Here is a 25,124-nt window from a genome sequence, read left to right on the forward strand (position 1 = left end):
CTCAAATAAGAAATAAGAGCACAGAAATGCTTTTGTATCTGGGAGGGCCCATAGGGTTGTGCTTGGACCAATCCATCTGTCTGGTATTGTCATTTATTCAAGGGAGGTATCCCTTCCTATCAATGGGGTGATCAGAGGCAACTGAATCCCTTCCCAGGGGATTCAATATTGACTATTATTAGATTCAGTATTATATAGTGGCTGCCAATATTGGCAGCCACAAGGAGCCTGATACCTAAGTCATGTGCTCTGCTGAGAGCACTCCAGGGTCTTCTCTCCCTAGCCCTGTCAGCAGCCACTTCCTGCTTCTGAGAGCCCCTCCCCCCCTCCCCTCCCCATCCCCCCCCCCACCCCCCGCCCCAGCATTTATCCCTGCTGTGGCCTGGCACACTCTACAGATCCCCACTGCACACTTTCCTTATTCCGTATATGTTTCGGCTCAAATGTCAGTGTTCAGCCACTTTTGCCAAGCAGTCTACTTAGACTTCTAAGCCTCACTGCATATCCACCCCTTCCTGTCTTCTTTTCCTTGTAGAACTCACCATCAACATCTGTGTGTTTTACTTATTTGTTTGCTTTTCTGTCTCCCCATGGGAAGGAATTTTGTGCTTAGTGAAGTTTTGTGTGGTCAGCCAAGTATGTGATCATGTTTTAACTTCTCTTTGCCACCTGGCCTGGGTGGCTCCCTTTGCTCACTTTATAGCTCGGTTGCATGTTTAAAAGGTGGTTATCTGGGTGCTAGTCAGGGTGGGAATGTGTTTGCATAGTCCCACTATGGCTGGGCCCAGAAATCCCGAAACGTGGGCGTCATTCCTATTGCCAGTGAGAACTTGCTGGGGACTTCGCGACACCATCTTCAAGAGCTAGTCTCAGGGAGATCTTAGGTTGCCTAGGCAATAATTGTCAACATGGCTTTTTGAAATTCTAAGCTGTACGAAGAGTGCTAACAGCCTGTTTGCTAAGGTACATGGGGTTATGACCATTGAGGGTCTAGTAACATCATCTTTGACATAGACAATATTTTCACTCCTGAAGAGCTACAGTTAGACATATGTATACCTATGGCTGATTCATGTTGATGTTTGACAGGAAACAATAAAATTCTGTAAACTAACTATCCTTCAGTTAAAAAAATACATTTTTAAAAATTAAATTAATAAAAGGATCTACAGTTAGGTATTATGCTCTTGACTGGTACTCAAATGTGTTATTCCCTGGACTCTAAGGAATAGCACTGGTGGCAGCTTTAGCTCTCTTTTAAGTTGGAAAGGACAACACTGCCCCATGAATATGACCCAGGAAAGCCTGAGCAGTGAAAGTGAAAAGTGCCTGGCTCTTTGCCACCCCATGAGAATTCCAGTCCATGGAATTCTCCAGGCCAGAATACTGGAGTAGGGAGCCTTTCCCATCTCCAGGGGATCTTCCCAATCCAGAGATTGAACCCAGGTCTCCAGGATTGCAAACAAATTCTTTACCAGCTGAACCACAAGGGAAACCCAAGAATACTGGAGTGGGTAAACCATCCCTTCTCCAGTGGATCTTCCTGACCCAGGAATTGAGCCAGGGTCTCCTGCATTGCAGGCGGATTCTTCACCAACTGAGCTATGAGGGAAGCCCAAAAGAAAGCCTGAGCAGGCATGAATGAGATACTCATTATGCCGTCCTTTTAGCAAAACTAAATTTGGAATGGACGAAAGTGTAGGTATGTGTTGTAATTGTTATGCTTCATGGCAAGCAAATCACTGAGTAATATCAGTTTGCAAGATTAATCAGAAGTTTATATTTCTTCTCCTTTTTGTTTGTTATATGTTAGTGTTCACTTTGTCTCTGATACTTTGGTTAATGATCATTGAACCATTAGACCCCAAACCGTGTTATCCATCTGTATCTTAGACACAATTTGCTAGGAACTCACCAGATATTTGTTGAATAAGTGAATGAATCCCACTTCAGCTTCTTGCCAGCCCTGGTCTAGTGGTCTGTGCCTTTCCTCACTGAGTCCTGCATAGACCCAGTGTCCTAGTCTGGGGCCAATAGGCTAAGTTTGGAGCAGCCTCTCCCTTGTGCTTTGAAGTCACTGTCACTCCTCATTTATTAAGAGAACAGGCCAGGCTCAGATGCAAGACTGAAGGTGGAGGGTAGTGTGGAGGGTCCTGTGGGACTGGGGCAGGGAACATCTCCAGTCTCCTCTGCCCAGCCAGGGCCTTGAGACCCACAGTGAGGAACTCCAGTGTCCAGGGTGTCCTGAAATCATCACTTCCCATCTCTGTCAGTACAGGAAATGCTCCTGATGGATTTGGAACCGTTTTCTGAAATGAACATGCATAGCTTTATAAACAAAACACAATGGGTAAAACACACCACACACACAGTGTCCCATGAGTCTTCAGAAAGCCGAGTTGGCAGGAAGGTTAAGAGGTATTTGATTGTTTTTTTTTTCTATGAGACTTAGTTAATGTTTTTTAAAAACCTGTCAGAATTTCAGTTCAGTTCACTTCAGTTCAGTCGCTCAGTCATGTCTGACTCTTTGCGACCCCATGAATCGCAGCACGCCAGGCCTCCCTGTCCATCACCAACTCCCGGAGTTCACTCAGACTCATGCCTTCGAGTCAGTGATGCCATCCAGCCATCTCATCCTCTGTCGTCCCCTTCTCCTCCTGCCCCCAGTCCCTCCTTGAGGAAATGGAATGCTTTAGATTGTTCAGGAATGTAAAGATTCACACACTGTAAAATATTAAAATGTATTTGATGTGTGATCAACATATAAATATCTCAGCCCTTGTGTCTTTGGTTATGGGTTGTATATATCTGATTGTTTCAATGGTTGTTAGTGAGTTTTTTAAAAATCGTATTAACTTATTTTAATTGGAGGATAGTTACTTTACAATACTGTGATGGTTTTTGCCATGCATCAGTATGAATCGGCCTCAGGCATACATGTGTCTCTCCTACCCTGGACCCGCTTCTCACCTCCCTCCCCGCCCCATCCCTCAAGGTTGCCACAGAGCACCGATTTCGGTGCTCTGCATCATACATCAAACTCGCACTGGTCATCTATTTTACATATCCTAAGGTGTATGTTTCAATGCTATTCTTTCAAATCACCCCACCCTCTCCTCCCACTGAGTCCAAAAGTCTGTTCTTTACCTCTGTATCTTCTTTGCCGCCCTGCACGTAAGATCATGGGTACCATCTTTCTAGATTCCATACATATGCGTTAATATATGGTATTTGTCTTTCCCTTTCTGACTTACTTCACTCTGTAAAATAGGCTCTAGGTTCATCCATCTCATTGGAACTGACTCAGTTGTTTTGAAAGTTGTTTTGAAAGATGTTATCTTTAATAGGAATTTAATTTGGGATTACTGTGTAATGAAGTATTTAGCCACACGGTGGCGGTGTTACACAATGCAGACCTGGTCTAGGGTCTAATGAGACTAAAAACCGAAAATCAAATTGGGATTCCGTGGAAGTGAACATTCTGGAATATGTTCATGTTAAAGCTCTACAGCAGTAAATATGACCAAAACACTCAAGACAAAAAATAAGATAAAAATAAAATTTCCAAATAGGAGTTATTCATTCTTCTTTGTTAATGTTTAATATTTTTAGTTTCAAATTCCAAGTTAAGTATATATACAGTATATAAAAATTATATTAAAAGATTTCAGTGCTATCCAAAATCAAAGAACACACATATATGTATACACACATAAATATATAAATCTTACTGTTGTAGTTATAGCAGGAAACAATGACCTCTTTTGCCATAAGAGGCATTTGATTTTTCCACATGTTTTTATTTATCTTTTTCTCAGCTATCGAAAAAGTAGCAATGAAGTTTGTTTACTTATTTATTTTGTCTATACAGTTGCTAATTGCAAAACTGATAACTTGGACCTTCAGGAAAGGTAAAATTACATGTCAAAATGTCTTTTGAAAGTTCTGTCATGTTAATTATATTTCTGTTGTAATACAAAACTTAAAAATCCTTGCTCTGAGTATATTGTGTTAGTATTTATTTGCTTGTTTATTTAAATTAAAAATAACCCCCCAAAATCATACACATTTTTTGCGGTGTTTATTTTTAAGAAAAGAGCTATCTATGATATACCTGTGGGAATTCAGAGCAGTTACTAAACAAGCCAGTGAAAATCAGGTTCTTAGGTGCCATTTCCCTGAATAGGGAATGAACGGTGGGCACTGTCCTTCTCTGGCTGGGAAGACAATTGATAACATTGCTCTGATACCATCTGGGGCCAGCATGGATATATATGTGGGAAGGAATGAGTTTACTTTGCTCCTCAAACAAGTTATTCTCACTCTGCCAGTGGGTTACTGTAGGAAGAAAGGTTCTCTGCAAGTACCCAGGAAGCACAGGACCCGAGAATGAGCTTTTCTTCACCAAACCTCTCTGCGATGATGTGCAGATTCAGAAAAGCTTTGGAAACGGGTTCCCCAGGGCTTCCCTGGTGCCTCAGAGGTTAAAGCGGCTGCCTCCAATGCGGGAGACCCGGGTCCGATCCCTGGGTCAGGAAGATCCCCTGGAGAAGGAAATGGTAACCCCCTCCAGTATTCTTGCCTGGAGAATCCCATGGACAGAGAAGCCTGGTAGGCTACAGTCCATGGGGTCGCAAAGAGTCGGACACAACTGAATGACTTCACTTGTCTTACCCCAGGCTCAGAGGGATGATGCCAAGCCCAGGGAAGCTCCCTGGGATGGGAAATCCTGAGTGGTCCTGCAGAGGTCAATGCCCATCAGGCTTGGAAGAGCTGCCCAGAGTCCTGGAGTGCTTAGAACCTTGGTCATCCATCCCTTATGCATTCGCCCAGCTGTCCCTCTGACTCACATTTATGGAGTGCCTGTCTGTTTTGTGTCTTCTGCTTACAGACGAGGGGACCAAGCAAGGGTGTGGATGGAAGGTGAGCCCAGGACTGAACTCTGTAGGGAACTTAGGCTCCGTGGTCTGTGGGAGTTGAAATAGTCCTGCTTTCAGAATGAGTGAGCCATCACAAGCGTCCCTGCTGCTGAGATGTCAAGCACGAGGTGCCTGGAATCTACCTACTGGGAATGGCATAGAAGGCTAGGGCACCGTCATAAGGGCTGTTTAGTGGAGGGGGTATATATGCATTGTGAGTGGGTGGAGTGGTGAGTGGAAGATGGGGAAATGAGGATCCTCCAGGACTTTTTGACTGTGAATAGTGGGAGAGAGATGGGTGCTGCAGCAAGAAGGTGACTCAGGTTGGAAAAGGAAAGTAGCTTCAGGTACCTTATGACATCCGCAGAGTCAGACAGCTTACACACTCAGAAAAAAAGAAGGCCATCTTCCCTCACTCTAATGGAAAACTCCACGTAACACCTGGGGCTAGGATCCTATTGTCCAAATCCACATTCACTTCAAGGAATTTTCACCTGGGCTCAGGAGAGAGATGCTAGTTCCCAGTCATGGCGCTCCCCATGTTCTTGTCTACAAAATGAATATGAACTATGAAATACCAACACAAAGAAAATAAGAAAAGAGTCATTAAAGTGAAAAGAAAGTGAAGTTGCTCAGTCGTGTCCAACTCTTTCCGACCCCATGGACTGTAGCCTACCAGGCTCTTCCATCCATGGGATTTTCCAGGCAAGAGTACTGGAGTGGGTTGCCATTTCCTTCTCCAGGGGATCTTCCCGACTCCAGGGATTGAACCCAGGTCTCCTGCATTGCAGGCAGATGCTTTACCCTCTAAGCCACCAGGGAAGCCCAAAAGAGTAATTGCAAAAAAAAAAAAAAAAAAAAAAAAAAACCACCCACAAAAAAACACACAGAAGAAAAATGAAACCAACCCAAGGAAGACAGGAATAGAGAGGGTGAAACCTGATCTAAAATAATGTTTGTTTCTTAGTACAGCTGTGCCTGATGCTTGATATTGATTATATTGGTTGCACAAGTTAAGACTGTCCCTCCTGCTAGAGCAGGTTTGAATTGCATCTGTCCTCTATATTCAAAATAGCTTATGTTCACCAATGTATCTAACCTTTGAAAATTCAGGAACATTTCTATGGTTGCCTGGACTTTTAATACATCAGTTTCAAGAAAAGAAATGTTGAACTCCTCTACTATTGTTTTTTTCTGAAATTTATTCATAACATAAAGAAATAAGGGAGCTGAACAGAATAAAAAAATTATGATAGGTCCAAACATAATGTTTAAGATGGAAAAAGACAATTGCTTTATAATCCATTGAATAAACTACTAGTAACAATGATGACCTGCAGATTTTCATAATTTTCTCCAAATAAATTAGCCTACTATGAATCTGCTACTAAGTTATCTGTATGTGCTTATTTCATTCATTCAGTTCAGTCACTCAGTTGTGTCCGACTCTTTATGACCCCATGAACTGCAGCACACCAGGCCTCCCTGTCTGTCATCAACTCCCAGAGTTTACTCAAACTCATGTCCATTGAGTCGGTGATGACATCAAACCACCTCATCCTCCATCGTCCCCTCTCTTCCCGCCTTCAGTCTTTCCCAGCATCAGGATCTTTTCAAATGAGTCGGCTCTTTGTATCAGGTGGCCAAAGTACTGGAGTTCCAGCTTCAACATCAGTCCTTCCAATGAATATTCAAGACCGATTTCCTTTAGGATGGACTGGTTGGATCTCCTTGCAGTCCAAGGGACTCTCAAGAGTCTCCCCCAATACCACAGTTCAAAAACATCAATTCTTCGGTGCTCAGCTTTCTTTGTAGTCCAACTCTCACAACCATACATGACTACTGGAAAAGCCATCGCCTTGACTAGATGGACCTTTCTTGGCAAAGAAATGTCTCTGCTTTTTAATATGCTGTCTAGGTTGGTCATAACTTTTCTTCCAAGGAATAAGAGTCTTTTAATTTCATGGCTGCAGTCACCATCTGCAGTGATTTTGGAGCCCCCCCCACCCCCACCCAAAGAAGGTCTGTCACTGTTTCCACTGTTTCCCTGTCTATTTGCCATGAAGTGATGGGACGGGATGCCATGATCTTAGTCTTCTGAATGTTGTACTTTAAGTCAACTTTTTCACTCTCCTCTTTCACTTTCATCAAGAGGCTCTTTAGTTCCTCTTCACTTTCTGCCATAAGGGTGGGGTCATGTGCATATCTGAGGTTATTGATGTTTCTCCCAGTAATCTTGCTTCCAGCTTGTGCTTCATCCAGCCCAGCAATTCTCATGATGTACTCTGCATATAAGTTACATAAGCAGGGTGACAATATATAGTCTTGATGTATTCCTTTTCCTATTTGGAACCAGCATGTTTTTCCATGTTGAGTTCTAACTGTTGCTTCCTGACCTGCGTGCAGATTTTTCAAGAGGCAGGTCAGGCAATTTGGTATTCCCATTTCTTGAAGAATTTTCCAGTTTGTTGTGATCCACACAGTCAAAGGCTTTGGCATAGTCAATAAAGCAGAAATAGATGTTTTTCTGGAACTCTCTTGCTTTTTTGATGATCCAACAGATGTTGGTAATTTGATCTCTGGTCCCTCTGCCTTTTCTAAAACCAGCTTGAACATCTGGAAGTTCACAGTTCACGTATTGTTGAAGCCTGGATTGGAGAATATTGAGCATTACTTTACTAGCATGTGAGATGAATGCAATTGTGTGGTAGTTTGAGCATTTTTTGGCATTGGCCTTCTTTGAGACTGGAATGAAAACTGACTTCATTATTCCCTTTTTATTGGGTTGGCAAAAAAGGACATCTGGTGATATCAATACCGAAATCAGGTTGATTGTATTCTTTGCCAGCTGAAGATGGTGAAGCTCTATTCAGTCAGAAAAAACCTGGAGGTGTCTGTGGCTGAGATCATCAACTTCTTATTGCAAAATCCAGACTTAAATTGAATAAAGTAGGGAAAACCCCTAGGCCTTTCAGGTATGACCTAAATTGAATCCCTTTTGATTATACAGTGGAAGTGACAAATAGATTCTAGGGATTAGACATGGTAGACAGAGTGCCTGAAGAACTATGGACCGAGGTTCATAACATTGTACAGGACACAGTGACCAAGACCATTACCAAGAAAAAAGAAATACAAGAAGGCAAAGTGGTTGTCTAAGGAGGCTTTACAAATAGCTGAGGAAAGATGAGAAGTGAAAGGCAAGAGATAGAGTGAAAGATATACCCAACTGAATGTGGAGTTCCAGAAGATATCAGGAGAAAAAAGAAAGCCTTCTTCAGTGAACAATGCAAAGAAATAGAGGAAATGAATAGAAAAAAAAAAAAAAAAAAAAAAAAAAAAAAAAAAAAAAAAAAAAAAAAAAAAAAAAAAAAAAAAAAAAAAAAAAAAAAAAAAAAAAAAAAAAAAAAAAAAAAAAAAAAAAAAAAAAAAAAAAAAAAAAAAAAAAAAAAAAAAAAAAAAAAAAAAAAAAAAAAAAAAAAAAAAAAAAAAAAAAAAAAAAAAAAAAAAAAAAAAAAAAAAAAAAAAAAAAAAAAAAAAAAAAAAAAAAAAAAAAAAAAAAAAAAAAAAATGAAAAGAAAAAAAAAAAAAAAAAAAAAAAAAAAAAAAAAAAAAAAAAAAAAAAAAAAAAAAAAAAAAAAAAAAAAATGACAAAGAAATAGAGGAAATGGAACTAACAGTATACTTCATGTAAGAAAATGCACCAGGAAGAGCTTCAGCATATGACCAGAGAATGTGAATACATGGAAAAAAAAAAAAAAAAAAAAAAAAAAAAAAAAAAAAAAAAAAAAAAAAAAAAAAAAAGAAAACTGGATTTATCTAGGGAATACATCATACAAGAATGGATGTGATAAACGACAGAAGCAGTGAGGACCTAACAGAAGCAGAAGATAGTAAGAGGAGGTGGCAAGAATACACAAAAGTGCTACACAAGAAAGCTCTCCATGACCCAGATAACCACGATGGAGTGATCACTCACCTAGAGTCAGACATCCTGGAGTGTGAAGTCAAGTGGGCCTTAGGAAGCATTCCTACAAACAAAGCTAGTGGAAGTGATGAAATTCTAGTGGAGCTATTTTAAATCCTAAAAGATGATGATCTTAAAGCGCTGGACTCAATATGTCAGTAAATTTGGAAAACTCAGCAATGGCCACAGGACTGGAAAAGGTCAGTTTTCATTCCAATGCCAAAGAGAGGCAATGCCAAAGAATGTCTTAACTATAGTACAATTGCATTCATTTCAGTGCTATAACGGTTAAGCTCAAAATCCTTCAAACTAGGCTTCAGCAGTATATGAACTGAAAGCTTCCAGATGTACAAGCTGGGTTTAGAAAAGGCAGAGGAACCAGAGATCAAATTGCCAACATTCATTGGATCATAGGGAAAACAAGGGAATTCTAGAAAAACATCTATTTCTGCTCCATTGACTATGCAAAAGCCTTTGACTATGTGGATCACAACAGACTGTGGAAAATTCTTAAAGAGATGGGAATATCAGACCACCTTACCTGTCTCCTGAGAAACCTGTGAGATCAAGAAGCAACAGTTAGAACCAGACATGGAACAATAGACTGCTTCAAAATAGGGAAAGTAGTACGTCAAGGCTGTATATTGTCACTCTGCTTATTTAACTTATATGCAGAGTACATTATGTGAAAGGCCAGGTTGGATGAAGCACAAGCTGGAATCAAGATTGCCAGGAGAAATATCAATAACCTCAGATATGCAGATAACCCCACCCTTATGGCAGAAAGTGAAGAGGAACTAAAGAACCTCTTGATGAAGGTGAAAGAGGAAAAAGCTGGCTTAAAACTCAACATGCAAAAAACAAAGATCATGGCATCCAGTCCCATCACTTCAAAGCAAATAGAAGGGGAAAAAGTGAATCAGGTTTTATTTTCTTAGGCTCCAAAATCACTGTGAAATGATGACTGCAGTTATGAAATTAAAAGATACTTGGTCCTTGAAATGAAAGCTATGACAAACCTAAACAGTGCATTCAAAAGCAGAGACACTACTTTGCCACAAAATGTCTGTATAGTTAAAGCTATGGTTTTTCCATTAGTTGTGTATGGATGTGAGAGTTGGACTATAAAGAATACTGAGCACCAAAGAATTGATGCTTTTGAATTGTGGTGCTGGAGAATACTCCTGATTGTCCCTTAGGACAACAAGGAGATCAAACCAGTTAATTCTAAAGGAAATCTGTCCTGAATATTCATTGGAAGGACTGATGCTGAAGCTGAAGCTCCGATACTTTGGCCACCTGATGAGAAGTGCTGACTCATTCGAAAAGACCCTCATGCTGGGGAAACTTGAAGGCAAAAGGAGAAGGGAGCAGCAGAGGACGGAATGGTTAAATAGCATCGCTGACTCCCCTGAGAGCAGCAGGAACAAAGGAAGAGGTTGGGGTTTTCACAATCAGAAAGCTTGTAAGAGGACCCTAAAGAATTGAGATCCAGACCTCTGAGAAAAGGGCATTGCTTTCTTGGTGTTGATACCACTGAAAAGACTGGAAAGAAGATAGAATCAGCTGCTGTTAGAATCCACTATTGCTCCCAGGGAGAAGGGCTGATGCTGGAAAGACAGAAACAGATGAACAAGGAGGGTCTTTTGTCATTTCCTCTTGCTTGACAGCCTCACTCTGATGCCCACTAGTCATAGGACCTAACAAGGAAAGAAGTGGCCAAAGGGAAAGTTTGCAGAGTACCAGCCCCAATCAGTGTTTCCAAGCCAGGTGTGGAAAAGTGACCTTGGAGCCCAGAAGCAATATTTAATGCCCAGTCACTGTAACCAAAGAAGTACACATTACAAATATGTTTACATATCCAGTTTACACGGATCTGTAAAATAGTTCTGAGAAGGAAATGGCAACCCACTCCAGTATTCTTGCCTGGAGAATCCCAGGGACAGAGGAGCCTGGTGGGCTGCCGTCTATGGGGTTGCACGGAGTCAGACACGACTGACGTGACTTAGCAGCAGCAAGAGCTGTGAAAAGAGCAATAGCCAGGAACATATATTGACTGATCATTATGTACCAGAAGTTATCCTAGATATTTTCCTGTCTATCCATGTGTTATATATACTCAGGAGATTTGTCTTAAATAGTTTCCTAAAACATGAGAGACACAAAAAGTTTAGAGGAACTTCTTGAAATGTAAAATTATAGAAGCCCTTTTATATCATTATATGAAGTGTAGCCTTTCTATTCAAAGCAACAGAGTCTGAGAGCTTCTAAGCAAGGTTATAACTGTAATCATATATTTTTAGAGAGTTTAGAGGAAATTCCAGTAAAAGTGGTTCAATAGATTACCACATAGATGCAAATCTTCTGTTCCCAATATGCCAATATTTTATGTATAAAATACATAAGAGAAAAGCAAAGAGAAATAAATAAGCTCTTAAGCAAAATCCACAATACCATGGACAAGAACGGGGTGGAAAGCAGTGAGTGAGCCTGAAGTCATGAAGCTAATGCCTGCCAGGCTCTGGGCATGAGGTCAACACTTGCAGGGAACAGGGGGAATGTGTTTTAGAAAACAATGTTCAGCTCTTGAAACCAGAACCTGAAGTGGGACTTTTCACTCCTGGAATAAGAAGAAAAGTTATTGATGCCATCTGAGCCTGCAGCTTCTATGGAACAACCGATGAGAGAAGCAGGGATTCAAAGACCAGACCGCTGACTAGGATCTGAACCAAGCCAATGCTGGTCTGTGGTGTCCCCAGCATCCCCCGGGGGCAGGAGCTCTGAATCACTATGGAACCTGATCCTGGACTGAGAAGCCTAGGAGCCTGGTGGAAACAAGGACAAAACCATAAATACACCCATGCACTGCACACACAGAGACACACACACACACACACACTCACACACAGTCTCTCACACCATACACACTCACACATATACAGATACAGACTCACTGTGTACACACTCATGCCCACGTACAGACACACGCCACATAGACTCTACACACACACGTTATAAACCATATCACTCACCACACACAGAGCTCACAGGCTGAAGATCCCTCTGCTCAAATGAGCCTACAAATTAAATGTAAGTTTAATTAAAATTAAGTTTAATTTTAAACTTCTAAAGAAATCCAATGCTAAGAAAAACAGCAAACTTGAATTTTAAGAGTATTATTTCCAAATTTTGTGAGAAAATGCTTCTCATTTTCAATGTTACACATTTCACGCTGTGCATTAACCCTATGCACTTTAAGTTCTATGCATATTAGGTTCATCAGTTCAGTTCAGTCGCTCAGTTGCGTCCGACTCTTTGCGACCCCATGAATCGCAGCACACCAGGCCTCCCTGTCCATCACCAACTCCCGCATAGCTTTCTATAATACAGAAAAAATGTGTTTGGTATTCCTTGCAACTGAATTGAGAGGATAAATCTGAAAAAGGATAATGTGCTTTTCCAGTACCCTTTGGCTCTTGTGAGATATTACACTTCAAATGCATTGGTTGTTGATGGCAGTGGTGGAAAATTGTGACTAATGAAGAAAAAGATGCTTACATAGGCCTTTGGACCAAAGGTCCCATAAAGCAGGTCCTTCATTAACTCCTGAGTCTCCAGCTAAGTACAAGACCTTTGCTTGGCTGTGACTTTCTCTGGTTAGTGTGGTTTCTACTCTGAGCACTTTGCTGTTGTCAGTCACTAAGTCGTGTCCAGCTCTTTGTGACCTCATGGACTGCAGCACGCCAGGCTTCCCTGTCCTTCACTATCTCTCAGAGTTTTCTCAAACTCATGTCCATCGAGTCAGTGATGTCATCCAACCATCTCATCCTGTGTCGTCCCCTTTTCCTCCTGCCTTCAATCTTGCCCAGCATCAGACTCTTTTCCAATGAGTTGGCTCTTTGCATCAGGTGGCCAAAGTATTGGAGCTTCAGCTTCAGCATCAGTCCTTCCAAGGAATAGTTACAGTTGATTTCCTCTAGGATTGACTGGTTTGATCTCCTTGTACTATAAACAACTATAAAAATCATAAAATGTGTAATTGTATAGCTAGAGTATGTAAAGGGATCTCTTTCTTTGGTGGGGAAACTGATAACACAGAAAGATTTGAAACTCAAATGAGAAAACTCTGATTTCCTAAAAATCAGTGAAAGAGGCCAAGTCTACCTGCACTTGAACAAAGAACTTAATGACGGGGTCTATTATGAAGTGAGGATTTGAAGGAGGAGAAAGCACAGGTAGGTGAACGATGAAATGGTCAGTAAAACTTGTGGTACAAACCATGAGAAGACATGATATGGCAGGGACAGTTCTCTCATTATTTTCATTGCTTTAATTAACATTAAGGAGTCATGCTACAACAGGAGTGTTTTACATAAATCATAACATAACATCAAGTCTGGTATTAAGTAAGACATTAAAATACATTTGCCAAACAGACTCACAGACTTTAGAAACAAACTTACCATTACCAAAGGGGAAACATGGTGAGGTGGGATAAACTAAGAGTTTGGGATTAACAAATACACACTGCTATATATAAAATCGGAGAAGGCAATGGCAACCCACTCCAGTACTCTTGCCTGGAAAATCCCAGGGACGGTGGGCTCCAGTCCATGGGGTTGCGAAGAGTCCCACACGACTGAGCGACTTCACTTTCACTTTTCACTTTTCTTCATTGGAGAAGGAAATGGCAACCCACTCCAATGTTCTTGCCTGGAGAATCCCAGGGACGGGGGAGCCTGGTGGGCTGCCATCTACGGGGTCGCACAGAGTTGGACACGACTGAAGTGACTTAGCAGCAGCAGCAGCATATATAAAATAGATAATCAACAAGGACCTGCTATATAGCACAGAGAACTCTACTCAATACTCTGTAATAACCTATATGGGAAAAGAATCTGAAAAAGAATGGTTACATGCATATGTACAAATGAATCACTTTGGTGATCTTATAAATCTACATGAGAAAGTCTGTTTATTGGAATGCATAGTAAAGATGTAACTTTTTCTTAATATCTTTGAAAATTTGACAAATGTCCCAAATCTCTTGCATTTACTATTAATTTCTAGTTGCATTTTTTCTCTATGGTGTTTGCCATTCTTCAAGTCTATATACTTATAAGTTCTGCTCAACTGTGTAGCATTTTCACCTACAATCTAACTTTATTTCCCAGTAATTTCTGTAAGCATCCAGTTCTTTCAATTTCAAAATATATTTTCTACTATTTCCTAAGAAAGAGAGATTTTTTGTCATAAAGACTATGAAATTTTATATGCTTTTAAAGTCTAATTTAAGAATTGTGATCTAAATTACCTGAGCCCATTTTTAATTTTAGTTTTAAATTTATTTTTAATTTGAGGATAACTGCTTTAAAATCTTGTGTTGGTTTATGCCATATATAGACATATCCCCTCCCTTTTGAACTTCCCTCCTTCCCCACACCCCATGCCACCCCTCTAGGCTGCCTAAGCCTATTTTTAGATCATTAGTATTAACAAAATCTTGTTGAACTCTCTATAATTGATTTAATTGTATTTATACATATTTAAAGGCATATATTTCTTTAACAATATTTATAAGACAAGTAGTTCTAAGAATCTTTTGAAGATTCTGATCATATATCTACTTATTGAAAATGTTTCAAATATGTTTATGATTAATATTCTCTTTTTAAAGTGATCTACATGCTATGACTCAGATATTTAAAATAGCCAAATTGAAATAAAGTGTATGAAATATATATATTTTTTGTTTATTTGTAGAAACTGACAGTATAGATTTAAATTACTGAAAATATATTTTTAGCACTGTGAGGATTTTGTTTTATTATGCTTTGGTTTAGCAAGTATAATTCTTTTGCCTTACTCAAGAAATAATACAATTCTTATAATTTTAGTGATATGGGTAACTGGCTTGTATTTATTTTTATCTCTTTAATTCAGATCACAAATATTCTGCTCATTTTCAGGTTCGCACACCAAAAATAAAGAGAAAGGAATAGCATGGTAGAATCTTCTTTCAAATTAAGGTACTTGGTTTAGTTATAAACTTAGCAGTTCCTTGATAAAAGACAATGAGTTAGTTTTGGTCTCTAACCCACCTCTTCTTTCCTCCCCCTCTCTCTCCCTCCTTCCTCTCCTACCTTCCTTCTTTTTTTCCTTGGAGACTTCTGATTAAACATATCATACATTTTTGCTTTCTAATGAAACTCACTAAATCAAGTAGAGAGAGAAGAGAGTAGACAAATAAGTCAACATAATTTTGAAGATGGAAAAGCCTGAGCGAGAGGTCAGGAGGGCTGAGAAATCTAAATGTCATGTGCTTAGAAAAGACTTGCCGAAAAGTCACACTATAATATTTTGGAAACCTAGAAGGATGTGGTGATGAGGGACATCAGATCATGAATCTGACTGATTTCAAAGAGGCAGAAGCAGTTATGAAGATTCTGGATCATTCAGATCTTGATGTTCCCTACCATGTCCCTGCTGTGACTATGGCAGAGAGTGTATATACCTCTATATATGTGGGATCACTGCCAAAACACTTCCTGTGTGAGTTTGTTATAAAGTAAAAGTGTATGAGACTGAACACAGCATTGTAACCTATCAAGAGGAACTCTTCTTGAATTATAGCAGCCCCAGAAGAAGAAGAAAAGGAAGGATGTGATCAAATATTTGAGAAAATTATAGTCAAAACTTCCCTAACACTGAAAGGAAAATAGTCACCAAAGCCCGTGAAGCCTAAAGAGGTACATACATATCTCCTTGAATAAACCCAAGGAGAAATATGCCAAGACACATATTAATCAAACCAACAACTTAAACACAAAGACAAAAATACTAAAAGAAGCAAGGGACAAGCAACACATGATGTACGAGGGGATCTCCATAAGGTTAACAGCTGATCTTTCAGCAGAAACTCTGTAGGCCAGAAGGGAGTATCAGGATATACTTAAAGTGGTGAAAGGAAAGAAATCTACAAACGAGATAACTCTACCCAGCAAAAATCACATTCAGATTCCACGGAGAAATCAAAAGCATTACAAATGTAAAGAGATAAGCAAACGTGAAGAAAATTCAGCACCACTACATCAGCTTTGTAATGAAAATGTTAAAGGGACTTCTTTAGGCAGGAAACTCATGGGAAGGATAAGAGCTACAGAAACAAACTCAAAACAATAAACTAAATGGTAATTGAATCATACGTATCAACACTTACTTTAACTGTAAATGTATTGTGCTCTCTTCAGCAGCACATATACTAAAATTGGAATGATACAGAGAGGATTAGCATGGCCCCTGTGCAAGGATGACACGCAAATTCGTGAAGCGTTCCATATTTTTAGGCAAAACACTCTCTGACATAAATCACAGCAGGATCCTCTATGATCCACCTCCCAGAATACTGGAAATAAAAGCAAAAATAAACAAATGGTATCTAATTAAAATTAAAAGTTTCTGCACAACAAACGAAAATATAAGCAAGGTGAAAAGACAGCCTTCTGAATGGGAGAAAATAATAGCAAATGAAGCAACTGACAAACAACTAATCTCAAAAATATACAAGTAACTTATGCAGCTCAATTCCAGAAAAATAAAAGACCCAATCAAAAAATGGGCCAAAGAACTAAATAGACATTTCTCCAAAGAAGACATATGGATGGCTAACAAACACATGAAAAGATGCTCAACATCACTCATTATTAGAGAAATGCAAATCAAGACCACAATGAGGTACCACTTCACACCAGTCAGAATGGCTGCGATCCAAAAGTCTGCAAGCAATAAATGCTGGAGAGGGTGTGGAGAAAAGGGAACCCTTCTACACTGTTGGTGGGAATGCAAACTAGTACAGCCACTATGGAGAACAGTGTGGAGATTCCTTAAAAAATTGCAAATAGAACTGCCTTATGACCCAGCAATCCCACTGCTGGGCATACACACCGAGGAAACCAGAATTGAATGAGACTCGTGTACCCCAATGTTCATCACAGCACTGTTTATAATAGCCAGGACATGGAAGCAACCTAGATGTCCATCAGCAGATGAATGGATAAGAAAGCTGTGGTACATATACACAATGGAGTATTACTCAGCCATTAAAAAGAATACATTTAAATCAGTTCTAATGATATGGATGAAACTGGAGCCGATTATACAGAGTGAAGTAAGCCAGAAAGAAAACCACCAATACAGTATACAGTATATATTCCATATATATATGGAATTTAGAAAGATGGTGATGATGACCCTGTATGTGAGACAGCAAAAGAGACACAGATGTGTAGAGTGGACTTTTTGACTCTGAAGGAGAGGGAGAGGGTGGGATGATTTGGGAGAATGGCACTGAAACATGTATACTATCATGTAAGAAACGAATCTCCAGGCTATGTTCGATGCAGGATACAGGATGCTTGGGGCTGGTGCATGGGGATGATCCAGAGAGATGATATGGGGTGGGAGGTGGGAGGGGGTTCATGTTTGGGAACTCACGTACACTCGTGGCGGATTCATGTCAATGTATGGCAAAACCAATACAGTATTGCAAAGTAAAATAAAGTAAAAATAAAAATTAAAAAAAAATTGTAAATGTATTAAGTCCTCCAATGAAAAGATGTAGACTGCTGAATGAATCCAAAAACAAGACCCCTACGTATACTGTCTAGAAAAGACCCACTTTGGGCCTAGGGACACATACAGACTGAAAGTAAGGGGCTGGAAAAAGATATTTCATGCAAATGGAAATCAAAAGAAAGTGGGAGGAGTAATACTCATATTAGATAAGGTAGATTTTAACATAAAAACTTTTATAAGAGACAAAGAAGGACACTGCATAATGATCAAGTGTTCAGTCCAAGAAGAAGCTATAACAATTATAAATATATACGCACGCAACATAGGAACACCTCAATACATGAGGCAAATGCTAACAGCTATAAAAAGGGAAATCAACAGGAACACAATAATAGTGGGGGACTTTAACACCCCATGCAGACGAATGGACAGCTCATTCAGACAGAAAATTAATAAAAATCACAAGCCTTAAATGACCAGATGGCTGTAATTGCTATCTATAGGACATACCATCTAAAATCATCAGAATATACATTTTTCTCAAGTGCACATGAAATATTTTCTAGCATAGATCACATCTCGCATCACAAGCCTTGGTAATTTTTTCTCTATTTTTATTGCTTAAGCTTTCTCATTGTTTTTTAAAAAATCCATTTCTATATTTCCTTCTGTTTCCAAGTGCCAAAAAAAAAGTTTTTGCTTTTTTGTGTTTAGATTCTTAAATCAACAAGAAATTATATCTTTGCTTGCCATAAAGTAGGAATCTATCTTTTGCTACCATGATACCATGATAATTAGTTGTCCCAGTCCCGTTATTGAGTAGTCCTTATATCAGAATATTAACTAAAAGTTTAAAAATTTTAAAATATTTTCAAAATTCTCATGGCTGAACAAGTATAAAAGAAATTTAAGTTTTATGCCTAGGCTGATGGAAGGCACAAAATCCTATGTGGAAAATTTGGAGTTACACCCAAGGGCATCCTGAGAGTAAAAATTCCTGGGATTAACCAAAATTACCAGGATAACTCCAGATTTTGAAAAGGTATTGATGGGGCTCAAGCAGAGATCTCAAAGGAACCAAGTATTATCTGAGTTCCAAGTATAAAGAATCGAAACGTGACTCATGTCTGTCTCTAACAGGATGAGAAGTTAGGTGAGTCGAGCTGCAGGGTTGGATGGTTGGGGAGGGGCTATGCTGCCTTCCCTACCGTGGTCCCTCTCCACACTCAGGAGCCCTTTGTGACCAGAGCACAGCTCTATGATGGGGACCTAGGACTTTAGTCCCCCAGTATACACCCTGTGCTTAGTTGCCTGAGGACAGCACTGTGATTCAGATGATGGAGAATCTTCTCGACTCTCTTAAAAGCACTTTTGGTACTTTGCTGGACTCCAGTTCCACTTCCTGGGTGACTGAAACCATCCTTGTTATTCTGTTTGGACTGGGGCTCTTTTACCTGTTCCTTCCCTATTTCCAGAATAAACCAACTTTACCACCTCTTAGGAAACACAGAAACACCAGAAAGGTAAGGAACCCTTGGCCCTGATCAACAAACACATGATTCTCTCTTTTTTTCTATTATTTCCAATTTTCTGAATCAACTGGAGAGACTCTTGAGATAGGAAAGAATAGAACATCTATTCTCAAGGAAGAATAAAATATCACCCCTCTAGGGACAAACTAGATTGAGCAAGGGACACAGTGAACACTAGGATTTCTATCCAAATATTTCAGACCAGGTGTCCAAGTGTGGAAGATGGTTTCAGGAAAAGTCCCAAATACAGTGACCAGGGGGTGAGGACTGAATACTCAGTTCATCTCAACTACAGTACAGGAATCTGAGCATCGGTTCACCAGTCACAGGATAGGTGTTTTGGACGAGGGCTGAACGAGGGCAGTGCTGAAGCCCTGAGAGCCTCAGAGCAGGGGCTGGGGTGGGGCTCTGGATTGGGAAGCAGAGATCTACCTAAGGGAGATCGGATTCACCCACAGGTCTGAGAATGTATGTGTTTCGTGAGCAGTGGAACAGTGAGAAAAGAAATCCAGGGTGAACCTCACATTGAAAATCCTACTTTATGTTCTACAAGAAGGGAAACAAAATACTTTTGTCCCCTTTAAAAAAATGAGTAAAAAGAAAGAAAAACCACAGAGCTCTGTTAGTTAAGTGTAGGAAGTCTTCTTATATATGGACCCTGAGTAGCTGATGCTTGCCTAGAGAGGGGAGAATGAGAATTGGGTTCAAGGTCCTCGTTTTTTCTGTCCCTCAGCATCAAATGCAGCTGAGCAGGAGATGCAGGGATAAGAAGACAGATAGAGCTTTGAAAGGTAGGTTCTGATGTTTAGCCCTGAGTCTCTCAGGGCCCTGAGGACCCAGCTCTGTGGGCTCCAAGGAAGTCAGTGGTAGTTCCAGTCCCTTGGTAAACAGAACCCCCAGGGAAGCTCCTGGGAAGAGAGCAGCATGCAAATACTTCCCAGATTTCCCAGCAGAATGAAGTTCTGAGGGGCTTGGAAAAGGGTGTGGCCCAGCTGGGTGTGTGGGCTGCATTGAATCGGTAGCTCCTGGATTGGGAGGTGGGACCTGTAGTTCTGAGCCTGAACACAGATTCCTCTGTGAAGTGACCCCCAGCCTGTTCTTCCCCACAGGGCACTGTAAAGACAGAAAGGGATAAAGGATGTGGAAGCAGTTTGTAAATGATAAACCCTTTCCTGAGCTTCACCATCATTGTCAGGCATTCTGTGGCCTTGGGTGCTGGTGCTTGGGCTCCAATCTCCCAGGGGTGTCCCCTTAAAGAGACAGTGTACTTAACCTCCTATAAGATCCCTAGGGCCCTGTCTTCACCATCATGACCCAGTCTGCTGATTTCCAGCTTGCAGAGATTGCCTGAAAGAACTGGAAGAGGTCCGGGACTTGGCTTCCCACCTGCAAAGGTAAAGAACCTTCCCCATCTCTCCTGGGTTCCTCTTTCTCCCAGAACCTCTGGTGTTATCCCAGGGATGCAGGCAGCCTGGGGCTGAGTTGAGAGGGGGAGTCCTGGGGAGTGGGGAAATTCTAAAGCCCTGGGGTGAGGACAGCAGGAGCACTGTGAAGTTGGCTGGGGGCCAGGGAGGGCTGTGGGCTGTGGGTGCCCATCCTTGCTTGGCCTGCCCAGCCCTCCTAGCCCCAGGGGCTCCTGGCTGCAGCTTGTGCCTCCTGTCTCCTGCAGACACCTGGGGAAGATTACTGACAAGGGCACCGTTCATCAGCTCTCCTCTCAAGAACGCCCTGGCGAGGTATACAAGCAAGCCCCTGCTGGAGCCCACTAGCCATGTAGGCAAGAGGCTGCTCCCACCATGTCCCCACCTCTGCTGACTGAGCAGCCTCCATCTCAGGCCTCCACAGTTTCTCCAAGATCAGTGACCTCAGTTTCTCTGTTCACTCAGATTCCTCCCTGACTCTCTCTCAGCACCAGAGCTTTTCCTTCCCCTGGACAGACTTTCACTCCGGCCACCTGCTCTTTCCCCTTCCCTGCCATGCCCTCCTGACCCAGGGGCTGCCCTGCACCTGTAACAGACTCCTCTGCCCCCGCCTCCCCACCAGGCTCCATGATGTGTCTCACTAGGGGTGACTCCCAAGCACTCCCACTGAGCACCATCTCACGAAACTTGTACCCTTCTCCCCTTGGAGACCAGCCATCTCAGGCCTTGTTCTTTCAAGCTGTCCCCTTTCAGCCCTGTTTTGGGGGCAGGGGACTGCCACAGCCTGAAGTTTCTCTACCTTGACACACTTGAGTCCCAGCAAGAACACCTTCCCTGCCACCCGTCAGAGGCCTCACTTTGGGGAGACCCCACAAACAGACAGGTAGAGGCTGGTAGTCTCTCTTTTGTCAACCTGGGTGTCCAGAAGCTGTTGGAGATGCTAATCACCAAATAGAGTAGAACTGAAGATTTGGAAGGAGAATGAAAAGGAGGTGCAGGCAGGCTACCATCTGACTTCTTTGGGGAAGAGGATCAAGTCACTTGGTGACAAGCAGGACACGTTGGGTCGCCAACACTTCTGGAGCATAGAAGGCAAAGCAGGACAACTGCTTGGTCCTGAGAAGCCCCTGTATCCTGACATTTTGGGGACCATCTACAGAAGACAGGCGGCCAGCTCTTCTGGGATCTCTTTCTGTGCAGTGAATCTCTGGTGGCTACTGTCACAGTTCCTGGGTCTCCTCTAGAGCTGCACCCTATCTTATTCAATAAACTCTCTAATGCTGAACCATTCCAAATTCAAGCTAAAGTAACTTCGCAGCTGTCATTTGCCGAGCTCTTGACCCACCCTGTGACCCAGGCTCAACTTCAATCCTTGACTCAAACCATGCCCCAATGTCAATCACCACTTTGGGTTCAGTTAGAGACCCCTGACCACGTCTAACCCTATTTCCCAATCTGACCATCTCTTCTCAGCCACAGATTAGGTATTGTGAAGGATCTTGCCCTAGAGTCCAAACTAAGGCACAGTCATTCATCCAAGTGCAATTCAAATCCTGGAATGTCATTTTTTGTAAAAGCAACTAGAGAGTGGAAGAACTTCACCCTCTTTGGTTAAAAGATCTCAGCAGGCATTTAGCCAGGTCCCTCCCAACCTTCCCAGGAGAACAGGTCTTCCCAGACCCACAGTTCTGTCTCCATACTTCTTGGGGATTTGATCAACCTTGAGGTTTGGGAGAAACTAGAGCACCACCTTTCCAAAAGGTTCACGCAGCAACAGAGTGGTGTGCCCTGCAGAATGCAAGCACTGGATTGGATACAGCCTCAGGATCAATTCTCAAGACCTTGTCAGGTACAGGGCAAGAAGTGGCCCTCAAGGACCTCTCCAGGTCCAGGCAAAAGCAGCCAGGATGCATAGTCCAAGTGCCCAGCAAAGATCCCACCAGGGAAGGGCCTTCACCAGGATATACATCAGAATTTGGGGAGGATCCTAGAAAGATCTGTACATGGCCTCAGCCAGCATCACAGCGAAGGTTCCAAGAGTGAGGCTCGAGTCAAAAAGAGAGTTGGGCTCAGGCAGGAAGCATCCAGAATAAGATTTGGGAGTCCTTATGGAAAGGAAGGCAGAGCAGATCCCTGAGTGTCCAAACCCTGTGGATGTACATTGTTCGAGACTAGATGACAACCTTGTCTCAGACTTTCCTGGACAGTCAAATGCTCCTCAGTGAACAGAAAATCCAGATTCCTCTCAGGATAGTGAGGCCTCCATGAATACCTCCCATGGGTCTCTTGTCCTCAGTCCTTATATTCAGCAGGATCTGAAGGCGCATATAATAATGTTTTGGGTGAGGCACAGGTATGGGGCCTACCCCTCAATGTCCTCAAGTCCATACTTAGCTTGAAGTTGACAAAAGTTCACTGCATACCCCTTCCAGGATCCAACTTGAAAGCAACCTGTGAATCTGGGGACCACTCAAAAGCCTAGTTAACCAAGGTCTTGGGTGAACCTCCTCAGCCCCACCCAGGATAGAAAGTGATAACAACAGAGGCAGTTTCCCCCATGGAAAGTCCCCTCCCTGCCTGCTGTGGGCTGTGGGAGGGCCCCCACCTGGCGAGGTCCACAAGCCTTCAGAGGTCCCTCTGACTGGTCAAGAAGAAAGCCACCTCAGGCCCACAAACATAACTTTGTGGGCAGAATCTGGCACAATGAGTCTGTCATGGGAGCTAACAGAGGCAGCCAGTCCAAGGCCATCGATGAGCCACAGGAGGAAGCCGGGGTGGGCCTCCCCAGGCTCCTGCTCAAGCGTGACAGTAGTTGACTTTGACACATGGTCCCAATCTTCCAGGGAACAAGAGGCCATGGAGGAGGACCCTGGTTGGAAAGGTGCTTTTGAACCTAGTGTGCTAATAAAATCCTAAAGTATTACTACGGATTTGAGGAGATGACAGTCTGTAAGTTGCAATAAAAGCCTCTCCTCGAATACAAAGTCTGTTCCTCAGAACTGAAAGAGACAGGTGTACCCCAATGTTCATCACAACACTGTTTACAATAGCCAGGACACGGAAGCAACCTAGATGTCCATCAGCAGATGAATGGATAAGAAAACTGTGGTACATATACACAATGGAATATTACTCAGCCATTAAAAAGAATACATTTGAATCAGTTCTAATGAGGTGGATGAAACTGGAGCCTGTTGTACAGAGTGATGTATGTCAGAAAGGAAAACACCAATACAGTATACTAATGCATATATACGGAATTTAGAAAGATGGTAACGATGACCCTACATGCAAGACAGCAAAAGAGACACAGATATATTTTATTTTTCATTTATTTATTTAAAAAATTTTTATTTTTACTTTATTTTAGTTTACAATACTGTATTGGTTTTGCCATACATTGACATGAATCCGCCACTGGTGTACATGAGTTTCCAATCCTGAACCCCCCTCCCACCTCCCACCCCATATCATCTCTCTGGATCATCCCCGTGCACCAGCTCCAAGCATCCTGTATCCTGTATCGAACATAGACTGGCAATTCGTTTCTTACATGATGGTATACATGTTTCAGTGCCATTCTCCCAAATCATCCCACCCTCTCCCTCTCCCTCAGAGTCCAAAAGTACGTTCTATACATCTGTGAAGAGACACAGATATAAAGAACAGTCTTTTGGACTCTGTGGGAGAAGGTGAGGGTGGGATGATTTGAAAGGGTAGCATTTAAATGGGTGTATTATCATATGTGAAGCGGATCACCGGTCCAGGTTCGATGCATGAGAGAGGGTGCTCAGGGCTGGTGCGCTGGGATGACCCTGGGGGATGGGATGGGGAGGGAGGTGGGAAGGGGGTTCTGGATGGGGAACACTTGTGCGCCCATGGCTGATTCATGTCGATGTTTGGCAAAACCCACTACAATATTCTAAAGTAATTAGCCTCCGATTAAAATAAATGAATTAATTAAAAAAAAAAGTCTGTTTCCTCAAACACAGACAATCTACCTGCTGATGCACAGTGTTGTAAGCTTGAGTTTCAGGGGTTCACAGACCAGAAGAAAAGGCTGCCCCAGGGGAGTGCTCCTTCAAGACTGGGCCACTAACATACTCCTCGAAGACTATCACTCGGATATGTTAACTGCTACAAACACTTGGGATTTGCAGGAATCTCTGTCCTGTCCAGGGGAGACACATCCAATTCACAGATGACCTATGATCAGTTGTTCCAGTGGAGGGAAAAAGCAGGGGTAGCTGGAGGCCCTGAAGCAGCAGCCCCAACATCAGAGCCAGAGCAAGAAGTTGTCCCCACTGGTCAGAGAGAGAATTATAGGAGTTTCAAACTAGGACAGCATGAAAAATGTTTGGCAGAGTGGAGAGTCTACCAGGGCATTGAATGAGAAAAAAGATTAAGCAACATCTGCAGTAGATTTTCCTCCATAAAGGCAAAGGATTGGAAGAGACACTGCAAAAAGGCAAGCCTGCAGCAGCCACTGCCCAGAGCCAGGGACAAGTCAAAAGCAGATTGCTTATGACACCAGAACTTCTGAGGCTCAGGCTCTCATGATAGCTGTTGGAAAGATCCTAGAGGAGAAGGCGGTGCTTCACTGTGGACCTCATGCCTCAGAGTTAAGCTGGTGCAAAGGAGAACTCTGGGACCCACTAGGTCCACATTACTGCTCCCATAGGTTTCTCTCCAACTGAGAGCAAAGGAGAGT

The 25,124-nt window shown here is 41.9% G+C and overlaps 1 protein-coding gene across 1 annotated transcript in view; it reads left to right on the forward strand.

Annotated features, from left to right (window-relative positions):
- Positions 1 to 20,866, forward strand: part of SPATA31C2 (SPATA31 subfamily C member 2) — a 34,005-nt gene extending 13,139 nt beyond the window's left edge. The window contains exons 6-9 of the mRNA XM_013966085.2: positions 18,768 to 18,983; positions 19,726 to 19,783; positions 20,326 to 20,386; positions 20,662 to 20,866. Of these exons, the coding sequence (XP_013821539.2) occupies positions 18,768 to 18,983; positions 19,726 to 19,783; positions 20,326 to 20,386; positions 20,662 to 20,761 (435 nt within the window). The 3' untranslated portion in view covers positions 20,762 to 20,866. The remainder of the gene's footprint in view (positions 1 to 18,767; positions 18,984 to 19,725; positions 19,784 to 20,325; positions 20,387 to 20,661) is intronic.

Source organism: Capra hircus, chromosome 8 (genome assembly GCF_001704415.2).
Source record: "Capra hircus breed San Clemente chromosome 8, ASM170441v1, whole genome shotgun sequence".
In the NCBI taxonomy this organism is placed as follows: domain Eukaryota; kingdom Metazoa; phylum Chordata; class Mammalia; order Artiodactyla; family Bovidae; genus Capra; species Capra hircus.